The 11,359-nt window shown below is 53.3% G+C and overlaps 5 protein-coding genes across 5 annotated transcripts; 1 reads left to right on the top strand and 4 right to left on the bottom strand.

Moving 5' to 3' along the window:
- Positions 1 to 537: 537 nt before the first annotated feature.
- N7459_006710 (NTF2 and RRM domain protein) lies at positions 538 to 2,232 on the bottom strand (the record flags this gene model as incomplete). The annotated part of the gene is made up of 3 exons (XM_056945878.1): positions 538 to 831; positions 911 to 1,840; positions 1,912 to 2,232. The coding sequence occupies 3 exons, from the start codon at positions 2,230 to 2,232 to the stop codon at positions 538 to 540; spliced, it is 1,545 nt and encodes a 514-aa protein (XP_056797877.1).
- Positions 2,233 to 3,526: 1,294 nt separating this feature from the next.
- On the bottom strand, positions 3,527 to 4,008 carry N7459_006709 (uncharacterized protein; the record flags this gene model as incomplete). The annotated part of the gene is made up of 2 exons (XM_056945877.1): positions 3,527 to 3,847; positions 3,958 to 4,008. 2 exons carry the CDS (start codon positions 4,006 to 4,008, stop codon positions 3,527 to 3,529), a joined length of 372 nt encoding a protein of 123 aa, XP_056797876.1.
- Positions 4,009 to 5,241: 1,233 nt separating this feature from the next.
- Positions 5,242 to 6,991, top strand: N7459_006708 (uncharacterized protein; the record flags this gene model as incomplete). The annotated part of the gene is made up of 3 exons (XM_056945876.1): positions 5,242 to 5,395; positions 5,456 to 5,597; positions 5,719 to 6,991. The coding sequence occupies 3 exons, from the start codon at positions 5,242 to 5,244 to the stop codon at positions 6,989 to 6,991; spliced, it is 1,569 nt and encodes a 522-aa protein (XP_056797875.1).
- A 39-nt stretch (positions 6,992 to 7,030) lies between these two features.
- Positions 7,031 to 7,792, bottom strand: N7459_006707 (PMF1/NNF1 family protein; the record flags this gene model as incomplete). The annotated part of the gene is made up of 1 exon (XM_056945875.1): positions 7,031 to 7,792. One exon carries the CDS (start codon positions 7,790 to 7,792, stop codon positions 7,031 to 7,033), a length of 762 nt encoding a protein of 253 aa, XP_056797874.1.
- A 2,374-nt stretch (positions 7,793 to 10,166) lies between these two features.
- Positions 10,167 to 11,036, bottom strand: N7459_006706 (cyclin-dependent serine/threonine-protein kinase phoA; the record flags this gene model as incomplete). The annotated part of the gene is made up of 1 exon (XM_056945874.1): positions 10,167 to 11,036. The coding sequence occupies one exon, from the start codon at positions 11,034 to 11,036 to the stop codon at positions 10,167 to 10,169; it is 870 nt and encodes a 289-aa protein (XP_056797873.1).
- Between the last annotated feature and the right edge of the window lie 323 nt (positions 11,037 to 11,359).

Raw genomic sequence — 11,359 nt, 5'->3', positions numbered from 1 at the left:
GTCCCAGCTCAGCTTCTTCCAGTGCTTTCTTTCATTTACACCTTCGGGGATGCCCCGCTACCACGCATAAGGCCCAGAACAAAATACATATCGAAGAGAGAGAAACTGAGAGAAAGAAGAAGAAAGGAACCGGATAGTGCGACACCTCAAAACCCTGGAACTTGCTATGCTAGATAAAATATGCGATATAGGTCTTGGGGGCGAGACACAAGAGAGGAATATAGAGCAAAAGAATCGTGAGATCAATGGACACGAGTACCAACTCAGAAAGGAGAAAGAAGAGGAATGTGAAAGAGAAATCCCAGATAAAAAACACAAGTGCCCAGAGAGGGAAGGGAAAGAGACGCAACTTTTCCAGCCAACCCGGACCCAACCGCTAATATGCACTGTGACAGGGAAGAAAAAGGGGGCGAGTCACATAACACATGTCATTAGGAAAAGAGGCAAGGAGAGGGGGATACAAAGGAAATCAAAATCGGAGTAATACAGATCTTGCGAAAATTCATCCTGAGGCGAAAGCGCAAGGAATGAGAAGGTTTAAGCAGCCTGGGGCTGGCTACGGCTCTTAGCAGCGACATTGCCACCACGACCACGGGGTGCAAAGCCTCCGCGACCGTCACGCTGGAAGCCACCACGACCTTGACTGCCGGCACGGTCATTACGGCCGCGGCCAGCTCCGCCACGACCAGCAGCGAAGCCGTTGCTGCCGTAGGCGTTACCGCGCGGGCGGCGCTCCTCAACATGGATCTGCTCGCTACCGACCTGGTGGGGATTGGCCGCGACAGCGGCAGCGTAGCCAGCGGGCTCGGCAAATTCAACGAAAGCGCAGTTCTACACAGTGTGTTAGTTAGATGTTCAGCCATATTCAGCCATGATCCAGAGCATTGGGAAACTTTGATAGGACACTCACTTTAGCACGGCTAACGTCGAAGTATTTCAGCTTGCCGAAGCGAGACAAGGTCTGCTTGAGCTGGGCCGCGTCCACCTTGTCGGTGACATTCTTGATGTAGCCAAGAACGGTCTGCTCTTCACCGGCGCGGGATTGAGTCTTCTTGTGATCGGCACCAGCGGTTTGCCATCCAGTACCGTCGCTAGGGGTGTCCTGGGTGCGAGTCTCAGTGGCTGGAGCTGGAGCGGCGGTAGTGGACTGAGATGCTTTGGGAGCCGGAGCAGTCGGAGCAGCAGCCTTTGGGCTGGCAGCAGGGATCGCGGGGACAACGGGAGCGGCAGCACCCGCCTTGATGTTGGATGCGATGGTGGCCCAAGTCTTGGGGACGGCTGGGGCAGGAGCGGACTCCTTCTCAGCGGAAATTTCCTTTTGCTCCGGAACGGGTGTGGGTTCCGGGGTGGCAGGCTTCTCGCTCTTCACGAGCTCAGCCTCGACAACGGGGACAGGAGCCTGGGGTTCTTCCTTGGCGGGGGTGCCGTTGGTCTGGGGAGCAACCTCCTCGGGTTTCTCCAGCTCACCATTAGTCTCCTTCTCAAGCTTCTCATCGACCTTGGAGGCAGTGGCCTCATCAGTCACTTGCGCCTCGGCGGAAGGGGCGGCAGGCTTAACAACATTGGGGGCCTCAGTGGCAGGCGCAGCGACGGCCTCCTCGTTCACAATCTCCTCTTCCTCGTCCACCAGATAACGGAAGATGTCATTGAGCACATAGTAGCCGTTTGGCTGCTCAGCAAGGACGAAAGTCTGCACGAACTTACGAGAGGGCTCAGACTTGTTGGAGATCTCACCGATGACAGACACAAGGATGTTGTCGAAGGAAGCCTGGGAGTCGACATTCAGGACGCGCACCTTGCAGTCCTGGAAGTCGAGCTGCTTGATCTTGTCATTGATAGCCTGGAAGAACGTTTAGTGGTTAGTACGAGCACTCGTTATTATATACAGTTCCTGTATGGGTCAGGGCTCACCTTGGTGCCAACGGCGACGGGGACCGATTCAGCCTCAGTGCCGAAGACAAGCTGAGAGCGGCGAGAGTAGAACAAGGGCAGCTTTTCCGGGTTGCGGCTCATAGTAGTGTAGTACTGCTCAACGAAGAACCAGCCCACTTCATCCTTGGTGATCTCGTTCTTCTGCTGTTCGGTGGGAGTAGCGGTGGTAGGGGTGGAGGACTGGGCGGGTTGGAAGTTGGCCGCAGTGTTCAGGGCGGCGTGGGCGTGGTTGAAGGAATCCGGGTACCCATGCTGAGCAGGGTAGTTACCGTTCATGGGAGCCTGGGTCATGTCGGCCATGATGCAGTCTTGAGATTCTGAGTGTTCGGTTTCGAGTGGGAAACGGGATCAAAATGAGAATGTCCGAGGGCGATTGTGATGTTTGATGACACCCAAGAAAGCTGTTGGAAAGCCTTTGCGATGTATTCGAGATGTGAAGGATCTAAAGAGGCGTCGCTTGTTTTTTTCTCTTTTTTGCGCTCGCTTCCCTGGAATCTGGTCAGTTCGGATATCTCTCCCACGATTTGGATTCGGTGGAGCGGTGAACTCACAAATGCGAAATAGACAAGCACCAATGCAGTCAATTGAAGGGAACAAACAGAAAGAGAAGACAGCGACAGGAGAAGGAAGAAAAAAGCAGACTCCTGAAGATCGTGGCGAGCCTGGGAAGTATAACCGAGCAGAGAAACCACGGGAAAGATTCTCGTGTGTGGGCACGACGGCGGAAGGCGAGGGGATGGAGAGAAACGAGGTTGGAGAAGAGCGCGAGTGGGTGGTCGACTATAAACCGGGATGAAGGGGAGATGGAGGAAGCAAATAAGACGGAACGAAGCTCTGAGGGGGAAATTCGCCTTCGAAGAAAAAGCGACTTCCTTCAATTGCGACTCCGTGCGGGTTTCGCGGTGGGCTTGGCACGCTCTCACCGCCAGGCAGAAATGGGCCACCCGATTGACTCGTGGGTGAAGACGAATTCTCTTGCTCGGTGTGAGTCCCAACAGGTCAGTGGCAGATGAGAAGAAACGACGAAGTTGAACGGGAATGACGACGATGGAAGACGCGAAAGGGGGACTGTCAAGAAGTCGAGTCGTTGGCCGGAGTGGTTATTCACTACTAGGCAACGCTTGGTTTCTGCCCAGCACCAGCCCCTCCTTCACCCCACGGAAGGCAGACTATGTACACACGCGCGCCTAATACTGGATGTAGTAGTACTTGGTCGCTAATCTCGACCATCCTGCAGATAGATATGGATACGAATAAGCTCTCGGCCTGATTTAAGGGTATTTATATGCGTGTGGGTCTGAAGTTGTTCAATAAACAGGCAACGAACGTGCAATCAAATCAAGAGACAGATAACGTATACCGAAGACAAAAAGGTCATGTGAATCTCATTAAACCAGGAAACGCCACCAAGGAAAATCTCAAGGAGAGAGGGGGGTATGATAGAACGTGAGAGAAATTGGCTGTCACGAATGATAGGGATCGTAAAACCCCAGTCGCGAGGTTCGTGGTGGAATGGGCAAGGCATAAGGAGCGACATGAAGATTGGCCGCCATGGCGAGAAAACATTTGCGCCACGGAGATCAGCATCCCATGGCTACGAGGACGTGGTGCCTGCTGCAGCCTTCTCATTCAGCACGGGCTTGCGCATCACAGCGTCCTGTCCAGTCATTCTCCGTCCCAGGGCGCGCTCCACCTTGGCCCCGAGAGCCAACTTGTTCAGATTATCCGTCTTCTCAGCCGTTGGCACAAAGCGCTGCTTCTGGAGGGGTTTGTTCTCGAGGCGCTCCAGGCCATCGCCGAGGTGGGTGATATCGGCGATTCTGGGGTCCCCGCTGGGCAGGCTGCCAGTTGTGCGCTCAGAGGCGGCCAACGAAGGGCTTCCGCTGATAGTCGAGAATCGCTTAGAGCTGCGGCTCTGTGGAAGATGGAAGTCAGAATCAAAACTGCGTTTCGACGACGAGCTACCCGCTCTGGAAGGGCCAGGATAGAGTGAGGGGTAATGAAATGACCGGGCAAGAAGCCTACCGAGTTGGATATGATGGGCCGTTCAGAGTCAAGGGACGGATGGCGCGCCATTTTCGCAGGGCAGATGCGAAACTTGAAGGCTGTTGCAAAGAGCCGAGGGGGCGGGAATCAAACAAAGGGAATTAATTTCCTGCACGCATAGAGAGAAAAGATTAGCAAAGGTCTGCTTCGGCCGCAACGGCTCAACACCAAAATCGACAGTCCAGGGGCGCCTACCCACGACGGTCGGATTCTCCCGGGTGAATATGATCAGGTAGAAGAAGGGAAAGGCTGAGCGCACAAAAGGGCGAGGGTGAAACCACCAATGCAGCCACGAGCGTCACAAGTGTACTGCAGACGATTCAGGAGGCCGAACGAAGTGGAAGTGGGTCGAGCCGGCGGTGGGGTATGGGAAAGGAGTCGGATGAGAGGGATCTGCTGCGAGCGGTGCCTATCCGGGCGATCGTTGCAGCGGCTGTCGGAGGTTGGTCTGTGAGAAGTCAGAGGCTGTTCTAGGTTGAGCGTGGACGAGATGAGTCGTGGGGCCGATTCAAAGAAGGGCGGAAAAGGGGGTGAGATAATCCATACTATCCGCGGTCTCTCCGTAGAGCCAGAAGACTCCAACGGGCTCGTTTGTACAAGATCAAGTACTAATAATCAACTTTAGTCATAAACTACACATTCATACTGGTTACTAGGTCGAAGGAATTAAGTAGCAGGAGTCTCTTGTTTCAAATCAACTCAAATCAATCACGATGCAGCAACCGAACTTAGTACGTGCTACTAGCCCTCGCTGGTGGAACTTGCCACGTGCGGATCAGCCAGGATGGAGATGAGTGTATATTCTAATATTATTCCGGCCGGGGTTAAGCAGCACATCCAATAAGAACGACACTATCACGACGAGGATCAGGGAGCCGAGGGGGGCTTACCTCATGGACCCAATGCGCGAATGAGGCTGTCCCACTAGTGAACTGTACAGTCATTGCTGCGACACATACTCAGTGCCCTTATAATGAGATGGTTGGGCGTTTTCCTCCGTCCATGGGCGATGTTCGCCAAGCTCCCTGTCTTTACTATATTGGTAGATGGTTAATCATGGGCATTATGGACATCATAACGAGGGCGCCAGTTCATTCTTGGCAAGAGCGCAAAAGCCCCCGAGTGAAATGTGCGTGGAGCAACGACCCGGCCCATTTTTATCTGTTTTCATTCGTTCGCGCAGTGCGCCAAACTCTCCAGATCCCCCTCCTCTTCCAGCTCGCGACTTGTTCAAGTGCCTGAATCAACGTTCAATCACAGAAAATGCCGAAGCCCAAGACCTTCCTTAAAGAGTCGAAACCCAAGAAAAAAGCCGCCAAGCAGGTATACCGACTGCAACATTTCCTATGCTATCCTGGTCCTTTGCTGATAACAAAAACCTCCCAGGCTCCCGTCACCGCTGATGACTTTCTTGCTGGTGAGGATCGTCTAGATTATCCATCCACTAGGTACATACTAACCAATCAACTTGCACCAGCGGGGGTCGAGTTGGAAGAGGCCGGCGAGAAGTGGCGGGCGGGCGACGCTGTCAAGGCGATGCGCTTCTTCCAGCGCGCTATTTTCAACTATGACGATGGATTGTCCAAACATCCGACATCATTTGATCTGGCCTACAACAAGTATGTCAACCCTTGCCAACTTGATACTCTCATTTGCTTAAATTTTCCAATCACATTTGTTCTTCTATCGATTATGATTGGCACATGCATTGAGGATCTGGTCATGCTAACTACTTCATAGAGCTCGTGTTCAATATGAAATCACCCAGCACCCCAAATTAGCGGCTCAGTTGCCAGCACCACAGGCCGACATGCTGCAGGTCGCACTGCAGTCTCATCGGGATGCGCTAAGGCTGGATCAGGATAACCCTGACGTGCTCTTTAATAGCGGCCAGGTGCTGAACAGTCTGGCAGAAGCTATTGCTGACTCTAAGCACCCCGGAGATGAGCAGCTTATGCAGGCCAGCACCTACTTACAGGAAGCAATTGAGTTATTCCAACGGTGTCTGGTGCTGCAGGAGATGCGGTACACGGAGATGGAAGAACAGATCGACCGGATGGAAACGGCCGGATCAGAGAGCCAGCTTCAAAAGACACCGCAGCAGCCGACAGACCAGCCACAGACTGGCAATGCAGAGCACGCAGACGACAGCCAAGAGCAGTGGGCCGCTATCGTCGAACCAGTCACCAAGAACACTCTCGTCGATACCGCTGTCGCGCAGCTGGATACACTGACCACTCTTTGCAATCTATTGACTTTCAATCCCAGCGGCGGAGGTGTTGGCTGGGTACAGGAATACTCGTCGGAGCTCGTTCAAATCCGCCTGCCGACCTACGTGGAGGGATCGGACAGACAGTACGAGGCAGGGCTAGCCCGAGCCAGGTTAATTTCTGCTATGCACGAGGTACTCTACCGTGGCGGACATACCGATGTCCAGACCTACCAGCAGGAAGTGGGCCAGGCTTTTGGACCGGATCTGGACGTATCGGCGGACCCCGAAGGATTGTGCAATAAAGCGGAAGCATTGACATCACTGAACGGAGCACTTGCGGACGTGCCTCCATACGGGGATGACGCGGCATTAAAGCTCTCGTTGTCTGTGCGTTGGCAGTCGCTTTCGACTGCCTTGAACGCTTTAACGGCAGCATCCAAATTGCCAAATGCCGATAACCTGCCCAAGATCCATCTTGCTCGAGGAGATGTGGAGATGCACCGCTGGCGACTGGGAACCGCACCCTGGAACTATGCCATGGCCCAGCAACATGGCACTGTGCTCTTGCGAAATGCCCAGACGTACTATCGAGGAGCAGCTGCTTTGGCTCGCCGAGATGGTGCGCCCGAGGAAGGGCGTGACGGATCATTCAAGGAGGCTATCGCAGCCGCAATTGAGGGCCAAAAGGCAAAGTTGGATCAGATCAAGACCGCAAGGCTCGAACAATTGGTTGGCGTGGCCCAGGACATGGTGGAGGATGGAATGGTAGAAGGCACAGATATGAGTGCCTTGGTCTCATGAGCCGATGACAATGAATAGAAAATCCCATATGGCTATTCCCTAAATGCCTGGGCGCTCATTGACCTCCTCGTCCATCTGGACTGCATGTTGGCGAATGTTGTGCTTTTTGCTGAATTCCGTAGCCGCCGTGGCAGCGCCCTCAACATCCGTCACAACCGACTCGAGGTGGGACAAGAGCTTCTCAATTTCGAGCCTCTGTGCTTGAACAGTCTGTGCCAATTCTGCATTGTGGGCATGCGTAGCCTCGAGTTTGTTGTTCAGGGCCAACTGCGCCTCCTGGAGATAAGGTGCAAGATGTGCCCTGTAGAGATCTTCCGCACCGAGCGTGTGTGGGCTATATGTAAAATAAAAGGTTAGTCTGATAAACCAGAAGACAAATCGCCAGGCCACTGAATAGATCGAGACGACATACGCATCTCCAGGCTGCCGGTCAGCCTTTCCCGCGTCATTCTCCCTTCTAGACCTCGCCTCGCCCACTAGATGGTCCAACTCGTTGAGATGCTTCACGGCCTCTCTCTCTGCAATAATCTCCTCAAATTCCGCCTTGGCACTCTCTTCAAGCTTCGCGTTCAGTTGTCTCCACACGCTCTCCAGGCTAGCAGGGACATGTCGCGCAGGAGTAGGGAAGCAGCTTGCAAAGTTTGCGTATGAATTTGCACGAAGCGTGCGTGCTAGCGCTTGGTCAAAGACCTGGTGCAGGCGCGACGCACGTGGGCCGGGGGTTTGCGAGTCCGGCGCGGCCAGAGGAGAGTGCGAAGCTGGCGCTGATTGTTGAGGCGGGTGGGAGTTTTGCGCAGCCATAACGAGAGAATCGCGGTGTGTGGGGGGTTTTGTTCAGCGCGAATGTGAAAATCTGCCAACCGTGGCGACCGAGAAAGCGTTGTTTTTGCAAGGAATTTTGGATCTTGCGCCGCGGGATACCTCGTTGACACCGCGACGCGACGGTCACATGACGCCGCATGTCCCAAACTACAACGTATAAATAGAGGTCGGTATGGAATTATGCAGGCAAATCATTTAGAAATCAGTATATAGCACGGGTGAACTGTATTAAGTAGACTCGGGTCTTATCGCATGGGTGGGTAAGGTCATATCCTTTAGTTCATAATTGTAGAGGAGCATCAGATCGAATCCCGTAGGCAAATGCAAGCTGCCTATTTTTTGCATAGGGCCAATACGTGATGTCGGCAGTCTAGCCAGAGAGTTTTAAATGCGGGCCATGATATCGAGACATATATAAGACTGTTCCAAAAGCCCTGTAATGGGAGGACGAAACTGGATGCATAATTCAATCCAAATGAGAAATCGTCAGGCCGAGCGAGCGCATATACTCTGTTCACAGTAGAGGGGACCTGTGTAGCAGTCAGAGATATGAACACATCTTTCCCACTCGGGTCGTATTCTTGAACCAAGCATACCCAAGTCACAAGCAGTGCGATGAAAAATAGAATCGCATACTTGGTGTAAGCCCAGGCAGCGGAATTTGTCTCTGTAAAAATCCGTCGCTGTGAACTTGCTTCTATCCCTTCAGTGCGCAATTTTTTGAGAGACATCTCAGTTCGAAGAGAACTCGGACCTGGCCGACAACTAGACTCTCTGTTAGAGGCCGAGAGTGAAGCTAATGGATGAATGAAACCAAGGAGTTCACGCCCGCCACCCTCAATTGTAACAGAATAAGGACTAAATGAGGAGGCTGTGAAACTGCGTGTCGGCCTGCTGTCGCTAGTAGACATGGACCGACGCTCGGGGGAAAAGGCGATCTCGCTCGTGACTCGAATACCAGCCAGTTTGACGAAAGGCGCTTCAGGCTGAGCGTCTGAATCGAGGGACTCTATGCCTCGTAGACCTCGTAGCTGGCGTCGCTTATGATATCCAATGATAACAATAACCGATATCGTGAGGCCGGCCCAATTCAAAGACCGTCGTGTCAAGTCCAGCCCCACAGCAGGGAGTATGCCAGTCGATACTAGGAGGTAGAATCCAGCCAGCACAACATATATTGATGGAAGCAAGCTTAAAGAAGGGAAAGATATTGCGAGGCGAGAGGTTCCTGAAGATTCATTTCTACCGAACGTACGTAGAATCCCCAGCACTCACCATCTGCAGGGTTGGAAAAGGTCCTATGCGCCAAGATGACAAAACCATTGCTTCTGCACCCCCGGACCTTTTGGTCACATCGTGCAAGCTCGAATTCTTCGACAGGAAATCGATACGAAGTCCAGTCATTTCGATTCCGAGGCCTGGGTGCATGCGTTTCAAAAACGCACCAACAGCTGCCAGTCATTCACATAGCCATGCGTGGCTTGGCCTCGGAGAATCGGTCTGGGGAAACGGAGCCCTAATGCCTCTGAGTCGGGCCTGTGTAAAGACGGCATATGAAATAGGGAAGAGGAATCAGGGCTGGAATAACTCATTCGATCTGTTGCTCGGCACGCATGAACCACAAAGCGGCATTGACATGTCTGTGTGACAGCCTTGGTCGATTTGGACTAGACAATCACACAGCAGACTCGCCAGCTCGCTTTGTGCACCACAAGCTCCAACAGTTTCCATCAGACGCAGTCAAATTGAAATGTTGCCCACCGCCGAATTCCTAGAGTAGATGGGGATAAAGGAGGTCACTTCGCAAGACAACGCATCTCCCGGATTCCGTGACTCCGGACTGTTCCTAGAAGGCTATCTGGTCCTCGTGCTAGCTGGTGGCTGATCCTCCCATACGGCTTTGGAACAGCGACTGGTGCGCAGGGAATCTACCAAAGCAAATGCTTGACAGATGGCCGTCGCATGAGAGGGCCGTCGAGAGGGCCGTCCTTATACTCCGATGGCAAAAGGTGGGAGAAGAAAGGCGCGGCCCGTATGAGGGTTCGAGTATATCTCCGCAAAGCCCCGATTCGAAACGATTGACTTTGGGCAGTAGCTATTCAAGCGAAACAGAACGAGAGCGCCCCGTGCCCAACGTCATCGAGAGAAAAAAAGAATGATTCAGAAGCTCATGCAAACCCCAAGCAGCCAAGTCACTCCTTGTCCTTCATATCATAGCCCCCGACAACAGCAGAAAACGAGAAATCAAGAAAGAAACGAGAAACAAGACCATTATCGGGTATAACGCCAAATACAACCGTTTGTGATTGTCTAAACCGAGCTCGTGATCTCGTCATGCGCAGTTCTTTGCAAATTAATATGCTGGTTGTGGCGGGACCATGCCCCCATATGCACCAGCCATCTGTTGCTGCTGCTGCTGCAATTGGGCCTGAAGTTGAGGGAGATCGTGGAACCAAGGGTGCTGTAGGGCATCGCTGGCGCTGATGCGCATCTCCGGCCGCAGCTGGAGCATGCGGTTCAAAAGATCCAGTCCGAGGGGATCAATCTGTGGGAGAATCAAGCCCAGATCTTGCGTGGCATACACGTGGAAGGTGGGCTTGTACTCTGGGAGCTGCGAGATGCCGGGCCACGACCGCTCGGAAGGTGTGCCCATCAGTCGGAAGATCTTCAACAGCTGGTCTTCATTGGTCGTGCCTGGGAAGAGCGGGCGACCAGTGTACATCTCCGCCATGATGCATCCAGCTGACCAGATATCGATGCTAGTGTTGTAGGTGCGGCTGCCCAGAAGAACGTCGGGTGCTCGGTACCACAGGGTCACGACCTCATTGGAAAAGGTGTTGACGGGAATGCCGAACGCGCGAGCCAATCCGAAATCACCCAGCTTCAACTGTCCCTTCTTGTTGATCAGCAGGTTTTGTGGCTTGAGGTCGCGGTGGAGGACCCGGTTCTCGTGGCAAAAGGCAATGCCTTTGAGCAGCTGGTGCATGAAGGACTTGATTGTGGCTGGGTCCAACTGCCCGCGATCACCTCGAGTATCCATATACCTCTTCAAATCCCTGTCCATGAATTCAAAAACCAGCATGAGCTTGTTCTCCGTGTGGATGACATCGTAGAGCGACACGATACTCTCGTGTTTCAGCTCCTTCATCAACGAGATCTCACGAATGGCGGTAGATGGCGTGCCTTCTTCCGAATCCAGGTGAATTTCCTTTAGCGCCACCATCTCGCCGGTTTGGCGATTGCGGCCCTTGAAGACCTATTGTATTTATCCTATATCAGCGATGGACCGAGCGGGGGGCAGCGGAGCAGAGGTGCGCTGAGGAGGGATTGCGAGGAGCCGGAACGTACAGTGGCATAGGTGCCTTCACCGAGCTGCAAACAAGAATTCCGAGTCAGTTTCAAGGGCTTAGGTAGCGGGGAGGAGGGGGGCTACCTTCTCCAGCTGCTGGAAAGAACTGGGCTGCTGTGATTTGTCCATCGTTCGAGCGGATGGAGGTTGGGGAGCCCCCGAAGGTTGAGGAGGGTTGGAGTGGAAAAGAAAGGAGC

Source organism: Penicillium hispanicum (genome assembly GCF_028827665.1).
Source record: "Penicillium hispanicum strain IBT 35686 chromosome Unknown utg000006l_segment0_segment0, whole genome shotgun sequence".
Classification (NCBI taxonomy): domain Eukaryota; kingdom Fungi; phylum Ascomycota; class Eurotiomycetes; order Eurotiales; family Aspergillaceae; genus Penicillium; species Penicillium hispanicum.
The sequence above is the reverse complement of the archived record's forward strand: the minus strand, read 5'-3'. Positions and strand labels throughout refer to the sequence as shown.